The following is a 20486-nucleotide window of genomic DNA, read 5'->3' on the forward strand; positions in this document are numbered from 1 at the left end:
ATATTAGTTGAGTTTAGGGACTTTTTAGTACACAAAGATGTTATACTCCAAAAGTTTATTTGTAATTTCATAGTTTTAAATTTAGAACATATTTTCTGTTGAAACAGTAGGGTAAGTGGTGAATGTTTTTATACCAATTCGTTGGCTTTGGCAAGATAGGGTACTAAGTTCAAAAGAAGAAAATTAGCATTTGAGTGTTGAGGATGAAAAGGCTCATGATCGGTTTTAAAGATAGGGAAATAAGAGCTTTGCCACTTAGTGTCTGTCTGCACATGTCAGAGGAAAGATATTGTGTGCTGTGGACTGAATTGTATGCCCACAAAATTCATGTTTTTTTTGTTTTTTGTTTTGTTTTTTTAAGTTTATTCATTTTGAGAGGGAGAGAGAGAACACATGTGAGCTAGTAAGCTGGGGAAGGGTAGGGGGGAGGGTGGGGAGAGAGAAAGAAAAAGTGCAAGTAGGGGAGGGGCAGAGAAAGAAGGAGAGAGAGAATTCTAAGCAGGCTTCAAGCAGCACAGCATAGACTTGGGGCTTGATCCCATGAACCATGAGATCATGACCTGAGCTGAAATCAAGAGTTGGATGCTTAACTGACTGAGCCACCCAGGCACCCCTGCAAAATTCGTGCTAAGTCCTAACCCCTAATGTGACTGTATTTGGAGATAGGGTTGTAAAGGTTGTAAAATTGAGGTTAAAAGGTTATGAAGATGTGGCCCTAATTCAGGACGAGGGTGACCTTATAAGAAGAGAAAGAGGTACCAGGGATGGGCACACACAGAGAAAAGGCCATATGAGAACACAGCAAAGAAGGCAGACATCTGCAAGCTAAAGAGAGAGACCTCAGGAAAAGTCACACCTGCCAATACCTTGACCTTGGACTTTCAGCTTCCAGAACTGTGAGAAAATTAGTTTTCTGTTTTTTAAGCTACCTGGTCTGTGGTATTTGTTATAGCAGCCATAGGAAACTAATAAATTGTGTTATTTTAGAACAGATCCCAACAGAATGCTCCATGGAACATTAACATCTAGGAAATGTTAATAGAGATTCTTAAAAGGAATTCTTGACTTAACAAATGTAGGAAATAATCTATAATATGTTCTCCACTTAAGAATTGACTGCATATTCATATACTAAATAGTCTTAGAGGCCTTGAAGCAAAGAAACCTATTCAACTATTAGGGGCAGAGGGGCAGAGAGACGGGGAGAGAGAATCTCAAGCAAGCTGCACTCTCAAACCATGAGACCATGACCTGAGCTGAGATCAAGAGCAGGCACTTAACCCACTGAGCCACGCAGGTGACCGTAGTTATTTTTATTATGAGTAAAGTTATACATTATACACAGAAATGTGTAAGTTTGGTGTTCCATCAGTAAAAGGATAGCGAGTGTTGGCTCTGTCGTTTTATTTGAGGTGAAATTCACATAACGTTAACCATTGCAAAGTGAACAGCAGTTCAGTGGCATTAGTACTTTCACAATGGTGTGTAACCACCATCTCTAGTTCTAAAACATTTCATCACCTCACACTAAAATCCTGTACATGATAAGCAGTGACTCCGCATTCTCTCTCCCCAACCCCTGGCAAATACCAGTCTGCTTTCTTTGTGATTTGTCTATTCTTTTTTCTTTTTTTTAAATTTTTTTTAACATTTATTCATTTTTGAGGCACAGAGACAGAGCATGAGCAGGGGAGGGGCAGAGAGAGAGGGAGACACAGAATCCAAAGCAGGCTCCAGGCTCTGAGCTGACAGCACAGAACCCGACACGGGCTTGAACCCAGGAGCTGTGAGATCATGACCTGAACCGAAGTCGGACACTTAACCGACTGAGCCACCCAAGCGCCCCTATGATCAATCTATTCTGATATCTCATCTGAGTATAATCAGATTTGTATCTGTTACCATTTGTATCTGGCATCTTTCACTTAGTATAATATATTAATGGTTTATTCATGTTGTAGTATGTATCAGGACTTCATTTCTTATTATATTCCAGCTCTCATACCTAGAAGTGGAGTTGGTAAGATCATATGGTAATTTTATGTTTAACTTGTTAAGGAACCACCAAATTTTTATCCACAGTGGCTGAAACAATTTACATTCTTACCACCAATATATAAGGGTACCAGTCTTCACATTCTCATAACACTTGTTATTTTCCTTTTTTGTTTTTGATTATAGCCATTCTGGTGGATGTGAAATGTCTCTCATTTCCCTTATGACTAATGATGTTGAGCATCTTCTTTTTGTGTTTATTGTCCATTTCTGTATCTCCTTTGTATAAGTGTCTATTCAGGTCCTTCAACCATTTTTAATTAGATTGTCTTGTTTTTGAGTTTTAAGAGTTATTTATATATTCTGGATACTAGACTCTTGACATATATGTGTGTGTGTGTGTGTGTGTGTGTAGTCTTGTTTTGGGATTTTAAGAGTTATTTATATATTCTGAATACTAGACTCTCTATATATTAATAATTTGTGTGTATGTGTGTGTATATATATGTACATATATATATGTATATATAGTTTGTATATATTTTTTCCTTTTCTGTGGGATGTCTTTCCTTTGGTGTACAGCCTTTAATTTTAACAAAGTCCAATTTATCTTTTTTTTTCTTTTGTTGTTCATGCTTTTAGTGTCATATCTAAGAATCTATTGCTAAGTCCTAGATCATGCAGATTTACTCCTATGTATTCTTCTAAGAATTATGTAATTTCAGTTCTTACATTTGGGTCATTAATCTTTTTTTAGTTAATTTTCATATACATTGTGAGGTAGGGGCCCAATTTCATTCTTTTTCATGTAGACATCCTATTGTCCCAATGCCATTTGATAAAGAGACTGTTCTTTCTGTTACCATTGTTTTTAAATCTACTTCTTGACTAGAAAGGTACTCTAGTGAAGTGATTAAGATTACTGATTCAGGAGACAGAACACTTGGATCCAAATCTGGCATTACTGCATACTGTCTTGTGACCTTGGGCAAGTTATTGAAACTTCCCAACTCTCAGTTTTCTTTAAGTGTAAAATAAGGGGCCCCTAGGTGGCTTGGTCATTTAAGAGCCCGCCTGACTTCTGCTCAGGTCATGATCTCTCGGATTCGTGAGTTTGAGCCCGCATAGGGCTGTGTGCTAACAGCTTGGAGCCTGGAGCCTGCTTTGGATGCTGTGTCTCCCTCTCTCTCCTCTGTCTTCCCCTCCCCCACTCACACTCTTTCTCTGTCTCTCAAAAATGAATAAATGTTAAAAAAAATTTAAAATAATAGAAAAATCAATTCCATGGCATTATTGTCGATATTATATTGCATAATATATGTACAACACTTAGCAAGGTTCCTGGTAATGAAAGATCAGTTTTGGCAAGAATTACCATCAATATCTGTGATCTTTGAAGAAATTACTATTTAGTAACAGCTAACCCAAATTATAGTCCCTTGGACCTAGACTAGCACTTTAATTCTTCCAAAGATGGGACCTGATGGATCCAAATGAATAAATTAGAAAAACTTCAAGATTGAGTGGAACTTTAATAGTGTATCAGGACATTGTATGTTATTTACTCCTTAACAATTATCCTTATTTTATGAATAAGCAACCTGAGGTTTAGAATATTAACTAACTTTCCCAAGATATCATCATATAATGATCAGGTGGCAGAGGGAGGGTTCAAATCCAGGTCTGCCTCATTGGAAGGTCTACTATTTCACTCTGTTATGATGATATGATGACTTAGTGACCTGTCTTCCTTCCTGGAATTTCATATAATACTGGGGTAAGAAGAGATGAAGAATGTGTTTGTGACATATTTATGTGCTATATAAAACATTGTATAGTATCAGTTCTCTAAGGGAATCTTTTATTGTGATGTATATACACTTTTGGATACTATAACATATCTGCAGTTATCTTTTGTAGTTCTTTAATATTTATGATCCAAGTTTTAATATATTTGACTTTATATATATGTGTACTATATTGAATAAAAAAATTAACATCTAGTAAAACATGGTTTCTTTTTTTTTAATAAAGTCTCCAAGTCTGATATTTTAAATGGTATTGAAGAAAATTACATTTAAGTTTCTTTTGTGATTCTCTTAGATGTAATAAAGGAACAGAATCGAGAATTACGAGGTACGCAGAGGGCTATAATCAGAGATCGAGCAGCTTTAGAGAAACAAGAAAAACAGCTGGTAAGTAGAACATTAAATTTCAGCTTAACTTTTCAAACAAATTTGGAAATTAGTGTTAGAATAATTAGCTAACTAAGAAAAAGACACATGGCAGGTGGTAAGTGATTTACTAAGAAATGGCATTTTATGTCTTCCTGAATTTTCTGCTTACCTTCATTTATTATGTCATTCTGCTGACTTTTATCAGGATTCTGTGTATTCTGCTGATTATAAAATCAAATTATTCTTCAGTTTGTAGAAGTCATGAATGCCCAGGAGGAAATAGTTCTCAAAACACAGCTACTTTATTGTCAGTTAACAACAAAGATTAAATGGTCCTGAATAACAAAAAGTTACAGGAAATAATTATGTTAACTCATAGATATCTTACTTGATGTTTTAGTGATCATTATGTCTGTGATAATGAATGTCCTTTTTTTTAAATAGACTGTCTTGCTTGTCTTTAAATATTTTTATGTTATGTTTTTATATGTTGCTTTAAATCTTTTAAACAGCATGATTGAGGTATTATTGACATGCAGTAAACTCCATTATTTAAAGCATATAATTTGATACATTTCAGCATATATATATATATATATAAGCATATATATATATATATATATATATATATATATGATGAAACCTTTACTACAATCAAGATAATAATGAACATCCCCACCATCCTGAAAAGTTTCCTTATTCCCTTCGCAATTACTTTTACCTATCCGTCCCTCCCTGACACCCTCTTTTGCAGTAAATACTGATCTGTCACTGTAGGTTAGTTTACATTTTCTAGACTTTATATAAATGAAATCATATAATATGAATACTTTAAAAATTTTTTTTTTTTAATTTATTCACCTTTGAGAGACAGACAGAGCACAGTGGGGGAGGGGCAGAGAGAAAGGGAGACAGAATCTGAAGCAGGCTCCACGCCCTGAGCTGGCAGCACAGAGCCCGATGGCAGGGCTCGGACCCACAAACCATGAGATCATGACCTGAGCCGAAGTTGGATGCTTAACCAACTGAGTCACCCAGGCGCCCCTATGAATACTTTTTTTTAATGTGGCTTCCTTCAGTCATAATTATTTTGAGATTAATCAATGTTATATAATCAGTATTAATTTTTTAATTGATGAATATTACTTTATTGTATGGGTGTTTTCATAGTTTATCTGTTCAGCAGCCAGTGGATATTTGGGTTATTTCCAGGTTTGGGCTATTTTGAATGAAGTTGCTATTAAGATACAATTGGAGTCTTTGTGTGAACATATATTTTCGTTTCTCTTGGGTATATTCCTAGGATTGGGATTGCTAGATTATGGGGTAAATGTAATTTTAACTGTGTAAGAAACTACTAGACAATTTTTCAAATCAGCTGTAATGTTTTCTGTTCCCACCAGCTAGATATGAAAGTAAAGTTGTTCCACAACCTGGCTAATAGTTGGAGTTAACAGTCTTTACATATTAGTCATTCTAGTGGTGTATAGTAGATGGTCATTTTAAATTGCGTTTCACTTATTGCTAATGACGTTCAGTATCTTTTCATGTGCCTGTTTGCCATTTACATATGTTTTTGCCAAAAGTGTCTATTGAAATATTTTACCCATTTTTTTCATCATTTTGTTTCCTTTTGTTTATTTGTAAGAGCTTTTTATATATTTCAAATATAAGTACTTTATTAAATATATATTTGGTAAATATCTTCTCCAGTTATTGGCCTTGCCTCTTTTATTTTCCGAATAGTGTCTTTTGTGGAACAGAAGATTTTTATTTTAATCAAGTGAAATTTCTTCTTCTATGACTAGTACTTTTTAGTGTCCTAAGAAATCTTTCTGTTTTCTCCTAGAAGAATTATAGTTTTAGTTGTTACATTTAGGACACTGAACCATATTGAATTAAGTTTCACTGTGTTATCAGGTGAAGGTAGAGGTTCATTTCTGCATCTTTTGAGATGATGGTCGTGCAGTTTTTCTTCTTTAGTCTGTTAACCTAGTGAATTGCATTTATTGATTTATTAAAGTTAAAATCAGGCTTTTGCTCCTGGGTAAGTTACATTGGTAATGATGTGTTTTTTTGAGATACTATTTTCAGTAAGCTGAAATTTGTTAAGAGTACAGTAAAACCTTGGTTTGCGAGCACAGTTCATTCCAGAAACATGCTTGTAATCCAAAGCACTTGTATATCAAAGCAAATTGCCCCATAAGAAATAATGGAAACTCACATGATTCGTTCCACAACCCCAAAATATTAATATAAAAATGATTACAATATTGTAATACAATACAAAATAATAAGGAAAATACAAAATATAAAGGAAAATAAGCAAATTAGCCTTTACTTACCTTTGAAAACCTTTGTGGCTGGTATGTGAGAGACCAGAGAGAAGAGGGTTATTGTGTAGGACAACTTTCACTGTCACTAACAATCAATACTATCTATTGGCTCAATGGAATCTTTTTCTTTTCATGCAGCTTTACAAAGAACCTATCCAATGATACTTGCTTTTGCTTCCTTTTGAGGATTTCACGTTAAGCGTGACATTGCACTGTCATTAAACAGATTTGTTGTTTGCACTGCCACAGCCTTATTCGGGTGGTGCTTTTCTACAAAATTTTGCGCTATATCTCACATTTTACACATCTCCCTAGTCTCATTTGAAGTGAGGGATTCCTCTGCCTTTTCCTCCTCCTTCACTGCAGACAAGATGCAGACATAGACTTCTTATAAAATCTTGCAGTTTCAGCCACTTGCATACCTTGTTTGTACTTCTCGATAATTTCCTTAACTTTCACCATAATCATCTCCTTCATCTTACCGCCTTTCTTTTCAACCTTTTCCTGTGTGAGGGTACACTCACACAGATGTTGACTACAGTACAGTATTTATAAACTTTTGTCATATACTATATTTAATGTAACTGACAATAAGGCAGCAGGGGAAAGGGTCTCTATATGAAGGCAGCCTGACCTGGAATGAGGCAGAACATTCCTAAGCTTACTCTTGTTGGAGAAGCAAAAAACCATCCATTGGTGCTTTGAAGTGACAAAAAATACACTAGTGCCAGTTGTGGGCACCTTCCAACATTCTGAAAAATCACCAATTTCTGCCAAACATCTCAGTCTAAGATCGAGCATCTGAGCATGGGAAACGATCACTCACAATTCCACAGTGATATGGAGAGAGAGAGAGAGAGAGAGAGAGAGAGAGAGAGAGAGAGAAGAACCATTGGCTCAGTTGTGATCATGTGACGTTCAGCATCACATACTACTCGTATTGCAAGACATCGCTTGTTTATCAAGTTAAAAATTATTAGAAATGTTTGCTTGTCTTGCAGAACACTCGCAGTCCAAGGTTTTTACTGTATTTGCATCTAGGGGTGCTGGGTGACTCAGTCAGTTAAGTGTCCAACTCTTCATTTTGACTCAGGTCATGATCTCATGGTTGTGGGATCAAACCTGTGTTGCATATGGAACCTGCTTGAGATTCTCTCTCTCCTACCCCTCTTCTGCCCCTCCTGTATGTGTTACCCCTCTGTCTCTCACAAAGAAAAAGTAAAGAGTATTTGTATCTGTGTTTTGAAAGATACTGATTTGTAGTTATCTTTTCATGCAGTGTCTTTATTTAGTTTTGACGTCTGAGTGATGCTGACTTTAAAGCATGAGTTGGTTTCTCTTATTTCTTTACTGGAAGAATGTGTATTTCTTCCTTAAATATTTGAGAAGATTCATCAGTAAAGCTGCCTTTATGGATAGGTTCTTAAACTACCAGTTCAGTTTTTAGAAAAAACAGCTACAGAATGGATCATCAGATAATCTTTTTATTTTATTTTAATTTTTTTTTACATTTATTTATTTTTGAGAGACAGAGCACAAGTGGGAGAGGGGCAGAGAGAGGAGACACAGAATCTGAAGCAGGCTCCAGGCTCCTAGCTGTCAGCACAGAGCCCGACGTGGGGCTCGAACTCACAAACCGTGAGATCATGACCTGAGCCAAAGTCGGACGCTCAGCCGACTGAGCCACCCAGGTGCCCCAATAATCTGTCTTTTTAAATAAGCTTTGGTAGTTAGCATCTGTCAAGATCCATGTTTACTAAATGTTAAAATGTAATGACCTGTTATTCATAATGTTCCCATATTATCCTTTATCATCTTTAGGATATGAAGTGATGCCCCCCTTTGCATTCCTCCTCTTTGTAATTTTTATGCTCTCTTTGTATCACTTTTTCCCCTCATCTATCTGGCTAATGGTCTATCAATGCCAATGGTCAATCTCTTATAAAAAATGGCTTTTGATTTCATTAATTTTCTGTATTGTTTTTTCTTTCCTATTATCTAGATTTCTTTTACTGTTTATATTTTTTCCTTGTTTGCTTAGTGTTTTACTTTTTTTTTTTACTTTCTCTATTTTGAAGCTTATGAGATATTCATTTTTTTCTAATATAAGCTTTAATGGTATAAAGTTTCCTCTAAGAACTGTTTTAACTATAGCCTACACGTTTTGTATGTTGCATTTTCCTTTTTGTTCCAAGTTCAAAATATTATCTTATTTCTCCTGAGATCTTTCCAACCCATGACTTATTTAGAACCATGTTGTTTAATTTCTGCTTATTTATGATATTCCTTCCAGTTTTCCAGATTTCCAGTTTTATTTCATGTGGTTAGAGAACACACTTTGTATGATTTCAGTCCTTGTAAATTTATTGAGCCTTGTTTTCTGATACAAAATGTGGTATATTTTGGTGATTTTTCTTCTTTTTTAGTGTACACTTGTAAAAAGAGTGTTCTGCTGTTGTTATTTTAAAAGTAAAAATGTTGTTTAGGTCAAGTTGGTGATAGTGTTTTTGTAAATCTATAGCATTACATAGTCTCTGTTCACATGTTCTAACAGTTATAGCAGTGTACTTAAGAGAGAAGTTGTTGATATTCCTCATACTAATTGTGTATTTGTTTCTCTTTTCAGTTCTTTCAGTTGTGCTTCACATATTTTTTTTTAATGTTTATTTATTTTTGAGAGAGAGAGAGACAGAGCGTGAGCAGGGGGAGGCAGAAAGAGAGGGAGACACAGAATCCGAAGCAGGCTCCAGGCTCTGAGCTGTCAGCATAGGGCCCGATGCGGGGCTTGAACTCACTCATGAAACTGTGAGATCATAACCTGAGCTGAAGTTGGACACTTAACCGACTAAGCCACGCAGGCGCCCCTGTGCTTCACAGTTTGAAGCACTGTTCTTAGATGCATGCACATATAGGATTGTTTTAGTATCTTTATATTATGAAATATACCTTTATCATTATGAAATGCCCCTTTTTATTTCCTATGATATTCCTTTCTCAAGTTTTTTTTTTAAATCTGATATTAATGTAGCCATTCCAGATTTTCAGAATTTAATAAATAATTATAGAGTATATTTCCTATCCTTTTACTTAGTTTTGTTTTTTGTAATTAAAGTTGGTTTCTTAATATAGCATATATTTGGGTTTATATTCTTGTCTAAAATGACAACTTGCCTTTTATTAAGGTGTTGGATGAACCTTCTTACTTAATGTAATTGTCTATATAATTAGCCTTAAATCTACCCTTGTGCTTTTTTCTCTGTCCCACCAACTCTTTGTTTTTTGTTTTTTGTTTTTTGTTTTCTTTATCCTACTGACTTTTGGGTTGAGCTTTTTCCTTTTCTTCTGGGGCTTTTTGTGAATACTATTTTGTAGACTTGCTTTGTATTTGTGGATGCAGGTACTAGTTCTGTCTTTCCCATGTAAACATATGGAATAAATTGCCCTCTCCAATTATTCTTTTTCTCTGACCTTATGACTGCCTCTTCCTGTCTTCGTGATCAGGGAGAAAAGGGTATATGATTTGTGTTTGATTTTTCTTCTGAAATAAATCATTGGGAACTACCTATCAATGATTTTTTCCCCCCTGTTTTTATTTCCTTTCTTAGGAATTAGAAATTAAGAAAATGGCTAAGATTGGTAATAAAGAAGCTTGCAGAGTTTTAGCGAAACAGCTTGTACATCTACGGAAACAGAAAACAAGAACTTTTGCTGTAAGTTCTAAAGTCACTTCTATGTCCACACAAACAAAAGTGATGAATTCCCAGATGAAGATGGCAGGAGCAATGTCTACTACAGCAAAAGTAAGTGGGGACCTTTTTATCAATACATTTATAATTTTATCTAAGATATTTAAATGTCAGTATTCAAATCAGATTTAAAAGTACCTCCTGATGTATATGGGGTACAGAATCTGTGTAATATTTAGTAAAAGAAGTTATAAGGCTAGATAATCTAAATAAATACTTCTAGATTTTTTTCATTGAAATATAGTTAACTTACAATATTATATTAGATTCAGGTGTACATAGATTCTTTACTGATTTGTTTTACTATAAAATTTCTTTGTTAGGACATGTTGATTGTCCCAAGGTCACATTTAGCTTCTAAATTTTTTAAATCGACTTAAAGTATTATTTGCTTTTTCCCTTAAATTGTCAGAAGATTTTTGGTCTTGTTATTTCATTAAGCTGTAAGTTTTGATTACTTCTTAGTAGTAATTTCCTCTTGATCCATTTTCGTGTATATGTCAGAAGGACATGTGATTTCTGTCAGAAGGATTTACCAGTTAATTTTGTCAGAAAATTATGTTTAACTTACACCCTTTGTATAAAAAAATAAATGTTTTCACTATGGAGTTTAAAGGACTTTGAGCTTTTTGATTTTTTAATAAATAATGAGCCCCTTGATGTGTATGAAGTACTGTGTAGAATAAGAAGACTTTTAAGACAAAGGCGCTGCTCTCACAGATTTTATTGTTCAGTTGAGGATGGGGTGGGAGTAAGGAGCAGGGAGGTTAAACTATTTCTAATGGGGAAACTACCCACTATACATCAGTGTGTGCTAAATTTCAGTGAACTGTTCAGATCTTTGAATTGAGTGATCTGAAAGACTTTTAGAAGACCTAGGTGTGAAAAATATCACTAGTTGTTAAATATAAGGAAGGAGGAGTATTTGAATATGGAGACCAAAAGAAAAGAAAGCCACAGAGGAAGAGCAAGTATGAGGTTCATATTAGAAAAATGGTATGTACAGTGGATTCTTGTTACTGGAAGTAGTTAATGTTCTGTAGTTGGGAACACTGAGTCTGTGAATATCGAATCATTGCTCCTAGGGGAAATACAAGGTTAGGTTCCTGTGAGCCTTTGGTGACAACATTTTTGTCAACCAACTTATACGCTAACATTGTTCAATGTGTGTTTCTGTTGAAGGACTCCATATTTAATAAGTATTATTGATTCATTAACATTGAATTCATGCCTAATCAGAGCTAATATGTATTTTTCCACAAACACATTATAGCTTCCTACACTTAGGAGCACTACACAACACTTTAGTACTATGGTTGGGGCCATTTTAAATGGCAAAGTCATCAACAAAAGTTACAAAAATGTGGCACTAAATAGACCACAATAAGGATACTTGTGTACAGTATGAGAGTTGAGACAAGAAAGCAGAGGTCACCTTGTTTGACCTCAGCTGGAAACAACCATGTTGGATAACTCAATTTTTTTGCCATTCCCTGTGTGTCCACAAAGAACAGAAAAGCACTGTGAGTATTGGTTTGCAGTTACAAATAAATTTTAATGAGTAGGCATATCCACACATATGGAATCCAGAAATAATGAGGAGCAACTATAATTGTTTTTTAGATTACAGAGCACACGAAAATAGAATTTGCCTTTCTCAGGTGCAGTAAGTATAGTGACACATTATGTTCTTAAAAAAAATGGAGGAAATTTCAATGTAAGTTTGTTCTGTTAATTTACTCTTGATGGATCTTTGTCATTTTACAGTAAAAAATACACAGTTAAGAGCAAAAACTTTCGTTTTCCTTTTTTGTTTTCACAAGTGGACAGAATTAAACATCTAATTTGGGAAAAGATCATATGTGATGATCACACAGTTGAGCTGGGTAACCTTTCAGTAATAAGTGGAAAACCATTTACTTTGCAGTTTTTTCTTTTACAGGTAGTAGGTTAGGAGAAGGTACTGAATATGGTCCTGCCATGCAGAGATGGCTGAACTGGAATTTTCACTTCATTATCTTAGAAATGTCTTAATTCCGCAAATACTTGTTTAGACCCTAGAGTAGGAACTATAACAAATGATGGGGATGAAGTAGACAGCAAAACCAGGCAGGGGCTTAAAATGGACAGTCTGTTCCAAAAACAGCTCACCCGAAGAGGTGGTTCAGTGTAGTGATTAGGAGCATACATTTTGAACCAGATTACTTGAGTTCAAATCTCACTTCTATTCACTAGCTTTAGGACTTGTGGCAAGTGAATTTGCCTTTCTCTGCCTTCATTCTCCATTTATAGTGTAGGGAAAATGGTGTTGCCTAGTACATAAACATTTGTTAGGTCTAAATGTCTTTTAACTTTAAATGTTATATATAAATAATTATGCTTTAGGTACAGGGCCTGGCACATAGTTAAGGCTATATAGGCATTTACTGCTTTATCATCATTATCATCATTGTTGTTAGTATTATTAAGTTGCAAGTAATATAATTTACATCAATAAATAGAGAATTTCATTTATAACAAGTGAGATCAGTGTGGCTAGAGGGCAGCGGTACAAAAGACTAGCTTGTTCAGCAGAGTTCGGTGGTGTTTGGTCTCAGAGAATTCTGGAATTTGGCTTTTACTACTAAGAGCAATGGAAAGCCACTTGAGAGGTATGCGCTGGAGGGGGATGGGGGAAATCCAGTGTTACTAGTTACTTTGGCTGCAGCATTACATACAGATTGAGAAAAGACTGCTTGGTATCTTTGAAACTGATGTGTTTTATATTGTATAGTATCTTTCAATACTGAACTGTGTGTAATACATATGTAAATTTTGTATATAATATGTATAAAATATTTGCCCATACTAGATGGCATTACTCTCTTTTAATGCAATAACTTGTGAATATAAAATGTAAGAATTCTTTTCACATATTTTTGCAAAACTCGTTCTGTTCGTTTCTCCAAACCGTGATTTAAAATATGTTAATGGTTTAAGTATTCATGCTGTGTATCCTTTTTCATTTAGACATCAAAAGCTAAGTGACAAATTTTGTAAAATTTAAATTACAATTATTTTCAATTTAGACATTAACTGCTTGGCACATAATAAGCAAATGTAGTTTTCCCATTTGAATAGCATTGGATTTTTTGTTGCTGACAATGGTTTTTAATTACTTTATTTATTTATTTATTTATTTAGCCTACTGTTCATATGAGTTTTTCACCTGGTCTTTATTATACAACAGTTAAGCAGATGGTATCCAAATATTTCATTTTTTTCTAGAATACTTGATACTCTTATATTTGATGATGACAGAATGTATATTTTTAGAAACCCTGTATCTAATTTGATGTGTTCCCTTTGAACTTATTTCATAGTAAAATTTTTCCAATTATGTAGCCAACACGAATCTTTTCATATATTTAAAGACAATGCAAGCAGTTAACAAGAAGATGGATCCACAAAAGACGTTACAAACAATGCAGAACTTCCAGAAGGAGAACATGAAAATGGAAATGACTGAAGAAATGAGTAAGTTTAATAACTTATAATGAAATTTGCAGTTTTTTCATCTTTGAGTTAGCCAGGTTTATTTACTAGCAACCTTATATTCTAATCCATAAAAGGACAAATGTTGAAAAAAATGATATAGCACCCTTCTGAATAGATGTCTGTATTGTAACTCTAATAATTTTTATTTAATTAAAAATTTTTTTAAATGTTTGTTTTTAAGAGAGAGAGCAGGGGAGGAGCAAAAGAGTAAAACACAGAATCTGAAGCAGGCTCCAGGCTCTGAGCTGTCAGCACAAAGCTTGATGGGGGTTTGGGGGGGCTCAAACTCACAAACCGTGAGATCATGACCTGAGCTGAAGTTGGACACCTAACCGACTAAGCCACCCAGGCACTCTTAATGCATTTTTAAATTGGTAATGTATAAGGCTCAAAATTCTATCCAACTTTAGTGGAAGGAAAAATATAAAATATGATATGCCATATTTCTATGCCATATTGGCCACAGCAGTTTTACTTTATTGATTAGTGCAGCAAAACCAACTTGTGAATAAAATAACTCTTCCTGATATGAATTTGATAGTTTCAGAGTTGTGTTGATTCTTTCATACTGTAGAAGATGTCTGTTTTTATTGGAGGTAGAGATAATGGAGCTCTTCTGTTATTTTTTTCTTTTCCTTCCCAGAGTTACTTAATACTTAGTTTTCTTCTTTTTGACTATAAGCTAATTGCATGTTGTAGTGGAAATATAGGGAATACAAAGGAATGAAATTTATGAAAAATCTATTATCACATCTCACAGATATAGTTACTGTTAATATAGTATGTTTCTTTCCTATATTTTTCCATATCTTATAGTAGTTAATCCTATTATATGTGTAATTTTGAACCTTATTCTGCTTTTAAAAAACATACTAGTATGACATACGCATGTACTTATGACCTTAAGTCTTCTCTGAAGTCTTTTTTTTAAATGGTGTTAATACTGCATAACATTGGAGCTCCTGGGTGGCTCAGTGGGTTGAGTGTCCAACTTCGGCCCAGGTCATGATCTCACAGCTTGTGAGTTTGAGCCCCACGTCAGGCTCTGTGCTGACAGCTCAGAGCCTGGAGCCTGCTTCATATTCTGTGTCTCCCTCTCTCCCTGCCCCTAACCCACTCGCATTCTGTCTCTGTATCTCTCAAAAATAAACACTAAAAAAAAATACTGCATAACATCAATATTAAATAATATCCATCTTAATTTATTGAACCATTCTTACATTGGTCAATAAGACTTTTAAAATTTGTATTTGATAATCCTTTGATAAATGTTTCTATATTATTTTTGTCTACTTTTCTGAATCTCAGAGTATTAACGTTTATAAGGCTTTTGGTTTATACTACCAAATTCTTCCCAGAAAGACAATACCAATCTTTATTTTGCCAGTTACAGCATCTGGTCAACATTGAATAATTACCTGAAATTATATGTCAAACTGATATCATTATTTTGCAAAGATACTTCCTAATTGTTTTACAATTATGTACAGCTATGCCAGATTAGTTCTGCATAGTTACTAGCATTTTAATTTAATGGCATGTAGTGTATAAAATAGTATCAGATTAAATTACCAGATTAAATTACTAAACTCACAACTGTTCAAGTATTCAATTTCAGAATATCTATTTTCCTTTTAGGAGATAATGAAATTGTATGTGTATCTTTGATAGTTCAAAAATTTTTTTAGCTTTCACTTTGAATCTTTAAAAATATGACTTTTTTGAATCATTAGTGAATTTTTAATGACTGTGAGAATTGTCATTTATATAATGATTGCAGTATCATGTTTATGTGGCTTCCAGTGATGGCACAGGTGTGAGATCTTAGAGGAATTAACTTTTCCATTAAGCAATAATGAAGAGAATCAATAAGCTCATACTTACAACTCTTATCTGTCATAGTTTTCATTTATGTTTTAGTACTTGGCAAGTGAATCTGAAAGAATAGTAATTGTTGGTGATTACTCATTTCTTCTATAACCTACTAAATTACATTAACAGTGTTTCATTTAAAGGTAAAGTCAAGGATTCAAGGTTTAAATTGATAGATCTTTTTCCAATTGATATTTATGTTGTGCACTGCTGCTCCAGATCTTGTTCACATTCAAGTTTTGGAAACAGGTTCTTTGAGAAGTCCGTATTTTTTATATATATATATATACATACATACACACACACACACACACACATACATACACACATACACACACACACATATATATATTTTATGTGTATATATATACACATACACACATATGTATAACATAATCATATTTTATATATATGTATGTATACATATATTTATAAATGGTTAATTACAGTTTTTCTGAAAGCATTCTTTTTAATCCCGGATTATACCTTTCTGTTCTTTCTCATTATTCCCTTCTTTCATTTTTTTTCTGCACTACTTCTTGAGGCACTTACAGACTTTGACCTGGATTCCCCACCTCCATCAGTACTTCACTAGCATTGGATTATTACAGCCGCTAAATTATTTTTCCAGAAACTTATCTCTGAGCATGCCAGTGAGATTCCTTTAGTTGCTTCTTGCTGACTTCAAAATAAAATTCTCAGATGTAAATCAAAAACAATTTTCAAGTCATGCCCCTTTATTTTGCCAGTGAGCAGAGGTAAAAGGACGGTCTCCACAAGTTGAATAGGTACTAAATGGAAGAATTGAGACTCTAATTGAAGTCTTGACATTTGCTTTATTTCTTCAGAGATGATATTTCATTTTTTGTCCTTAAATTTAATATAACCTTTTCCAAATTTACTTTTTGAGCTAACACAAAAAATCAAATTGTCAAATCATGCTCATACCAACCAGAGAGCTTTATTAATATTGTCAAGGATACAAGCAATTAAGATGCACATGTGAAACAGGGAGAGGGCTGGGACATCTCAAATTATTCCCCAGATCTTTTTTTCCCATATCAGACATAAGCTCCTTGACCCAGAATAATAGATGATGTGGCTAATGAGGTTTGCATATCATCTCATGTTGAAGGAAACATTTAGGTTATGAAACATCTTAAATTTATCCCTCAGATGGTTATCTGTCTTAGCTGATATTTCCTAGGAAGTCATCGCACATAAACTCCTACATTGTAGGTTTGTTTACTATAGCAGTCCTAAACCAAGGACATTCTGCTAACAACATTCCATAGACAAGGACACTCTTACTGGCAAATATTAGTCTGTTTACCAGGAGTACAATTAGCAGCGTACTTACAAGGAGATAGACTTTGTTACCTTTTTTCCTTTGGGGGCATCCCCCAGTGATCAGGAGAATGATTATGGTCCATCTGCTTTAAGTCTTTCCCTCCTAAGCATTTTCCACTCATGTACACAACAGAAGGACTTAATCTTCCTTGAATATATCCCTATTGTCTTCCACCAAGTCTTTGCTCATCCTATTCCACCTGTTTGATCAAATGCTTTGCGGCCTTCAAGGACCACCTCACATGTTACTTCCTCCCAGTTGGATGTAATCTCTTCCCTTTTTATAATCATTTTATCTTAGTTACCACAATCTGATTTTTTCTTTTCTATTTTAAGTGTAAACTACTTAAGGTCTTCATTTTTCTCCCTCTATCCATTAATTGTATTTGTACTACATGCTAGGCCCTTTGATTCAGGGATAATAAACAAGGCATAATCCTAACATGATACCTTCTGTACAGAAGGCTTTCCATGAATAGTTTGGGAAGAGAAGGGAGGGAGAGAGGGATATAGCAGTAATAATCTTTGCAAGGTTAAATTGGACATCATTCTTTACACAAGTTTAATAAAATATTGAACCTTAGATTTTGTTAGAATATTCTACCTACATGTTGAATATAAATTTAAGTTGAAAAATAATTATAGGTATAAACAGAGCAAATTGTCTCCCAAATATTTATAAGATACTTGATTCCTAAATATTCTTCCATGGTCAGATTTAACAGCTACTAGCTCAATGAATACAATTTGTGGAATCATATTTTAAAACTTTAGGCTAATTCGGTTGGTCATCTGACTCTTGGTTTCGGCTCAGGTCATGATTTCATGGTTTGTGACATCAAGCCCCATTTCGGGCTCTTTGCTGACAGCATGGAGCCTGCTTGGAATTCTCTCTCCCCCTCTCTTTCTGCCCCTCCATAACTTTCTCTCACTCAAACTTAAAAAAAAAACAAAAACAAAAACACTTTAAGCCTTTAGCTGTGAATTTCATATAGTTGTTTATTAAATACACATTTAAAAAAATCAGGGTAGACTTGTTTTATTATAGGAAAATTTGTGTTGCAACGAAAATTACTCCAGATTTAGTAACTCAGAAATGTGTAAGTGAACTTCACGAACATTTAAAAAGGACTTCTGTAGTTTGTTGGTTAAGTTTGCCCTTGTGTAATATACAAATATGTGCACATAGTTGGACCACCTTCTAAAACTGTAAATCTAACTTGAAATCGGTTTGAAAGTAATTGCTTTGTTTCTCCCCTTCCCCCCAAGTCAATGACACACTTGATGACATCTTTGATGGCTCTGATGATGAAGAAGAAAGCCAAGATATTGTGAATCAAGTTCTTGATGAAATCGGAATTGAAATCTCTGGAAAGGTATGAATGTCTTCTTCTCTCAGTTAGAAATCGTTTCTACCACTTTTGTCACTGTAAGTTACCCTTTCCTGTTAGATGCGTGATTTTATATTTGTTTGAATGTAAAGTAAACATCTTTGAAGCACATCCTTTGTGTCCTTGCCCCACATTTGGTAATGCACATTTTTTCCCCTTTACCTTTAATATAGATGGCCAAAGCTCCATCAGCTGCTCGAAGCTTACCATCTGCCTCTACTTCAAAGGCTACGATCTCCGATGAAGAGATTGAACGGCAACTCAAAGCTTTAGGAGTAGATTAGTCAGAAAAACCATGATATTTTGCTTACTTACAATTATTTAGTATAAATCAGGCACAGTGCAGATTCCTTTCACAAAACACATTTATTTGCAAAAATGAAGACCACGAGCAAACAGTTGTTTCCTAACCTATGGCAATTTTGAATCTTTTACCAAAGAATGACAAGGATGCAAAAATGGGAACAGTTGGATTTTAATGAGAACTATTTAGGAGCGAGGATGTGTAAAAAGTTGACTTCTTTTTTGCATGGCATAGAGAAATTATATTCATTACGTAGTGTTTATGTTCTATGTGTTTTTACACGGAATACAAAAATCTTGTTAAATGCCACTAGGCACCAACTAAAGAGACTTGTAAAAAATATTAAAAATATATCATTAATTCTGTATCTGTTGCTTGTCCTTTGTGAGTGATATGTGTTATGACCATAGGCGGTTCAGCTGCCAAATTATTTTTAAATGAGCCAAAAGAAGAGTGCTATATAAACATTTGTCTTAAAAACTGTCATGGATTTTTCCTTTTTCCTTTTTTTTCCTTTGGGAGAACATTCTAGTTGGTAAGTTTATTACCTTTCAAAATGTGCTTGGCACCTGCCTTAAACAGAACAAATATATTGTGCACATCTTTAAATTATTTTAACTGACAGAAAAAATTACATTTTAAATTAATATTGAGGCCTCTTAGAAAAATTATCCTGGTTCTTTTTTGTAAAAGCTTATAAAAATGAAAATAATTAGCAAAAACAGACACTGAATTAATAACATTTTATAGTAATAAAACTACATTTTGGTCTTTCTTCTAAGAACTGAGAAAATTTTCCCCATATGAGATACTATTTAATATGTTTAATTTTGATCTTTATTGTGTATATTGAACACTCTAAATGGAAGCCGTCTTTAGTTTAAGACTACTATGACAATACTTAACGTAAATTTTAAAATAAAAATTAGCATTTTTTCCTTGGTAAATAAACTACAACTTTGTCAGAAATTATTTCCTAAATGTGTATTAATGTATTAGCAGTATTTTTTAAGGTGAAGTTGCTATGGTATATAATGTATGTATAGAAAGTGAGGAAAAAGTAAAGTGGCAGATTAGAGAATTTAGGATTAGGTTAGTTTGAAAAAGTTCTGTTGTAATATATGGGTTCTAGCACATCCCACCATAAACATTGGAGGAGAGATCAGTTAGGTGTGACCAGATCAACATCTGATGATGGACACTTTGGTCTAAAGTTGACAAGGTAAATCCATTTTAGGGCTAGTATCCATATGGCATATGGATTGGTGGGACGAATGAAAAGTTAAACTATTTAATTTATAATTCATGAAGCATTGTATGATGTTCATAGATAAGGTTGCATTGTTTATAGTATTAGTTTCCCTGAACATTGGTGGGTCAAAACATTTTACTGGATTATGGAATGTTAACCCAGAATTTGTTTTGATTCTTGGATGTACATAATAATGCCAACTAACTTTATTTACTTTCTTGTTTACATGTGGGGGGCTTTTGTTTTTAAAAATTATTTTGTTAAAAAGATTCCAATAAAGATTTATTGCTATTATGCTTTTTTCCCCTTTTACTTTGTTTTTGGCTTCTGCTAAAGTTAACATTTTTATGCATATCTGGTAATTTTTCAAAAGAATGATTTTTATTATTTTTCTGGAAGGAAAATAGGTAACTCTGCTTCTTAAATTTTAACAAATGTCTTTCCTAAGAATTAGCAGTTGGTACAGGATTGATGTTTGTGAATGGAGTAAGTCTAAGAATTGGTTTCACGTGTAATTTATCTGATG

At 34.0% G+C, this 20486-nt stretch overlaps 1 protein-coding gene across 1 annotated transcript in view; it reads left to right on the forward strand.

Moving 5' to 3' along the window:
* The window catches only part of CHMP2B (charged multivesicular body protein 2B), a 28815-nt gene extending 9742 nt beyond the window's left edge, over positions 1-19073 (forward strand). Inside the window, exons 2-6 of the mRNA XM_049628010.1 lie at positions 4099-4190; positions 10114-10308; positions 13668-13770; positions 18283-18389; positions 18578-19073. Of these exons, the coding sequence (XP_049483967.1) occupies positions 4099-4190; positions 10114-10308; positions 13668-13770; positions 18283-18389; positions 18578-18688 (608 nt within the window). The 3' untranslated portion in view covers positions 18689-19073. The remainder of the gene's footprint in view (positions 1-4098; positions 4191-10113; positions 10309-13667; positions 13771-18282; positions 18390-18577) is intronic.
* Positions 19074-20486: the final 1413 nt, after the last annotated feature.

The sequence above is a fragment of the Panthera uncia genome, chromosome C2 (genome assembly GCF_023721935.1).
Source record: "Panthera uncia isolate 11264 chromosome C2, Puncia_PCG_1.0, whole genome shotgun sequence".
Taxonomy (NCBI): Eukaryota; Metazoa; Chordata; class Mammalia; order Carnivora; family Felidae; genus Panthera; species Panthera uncia.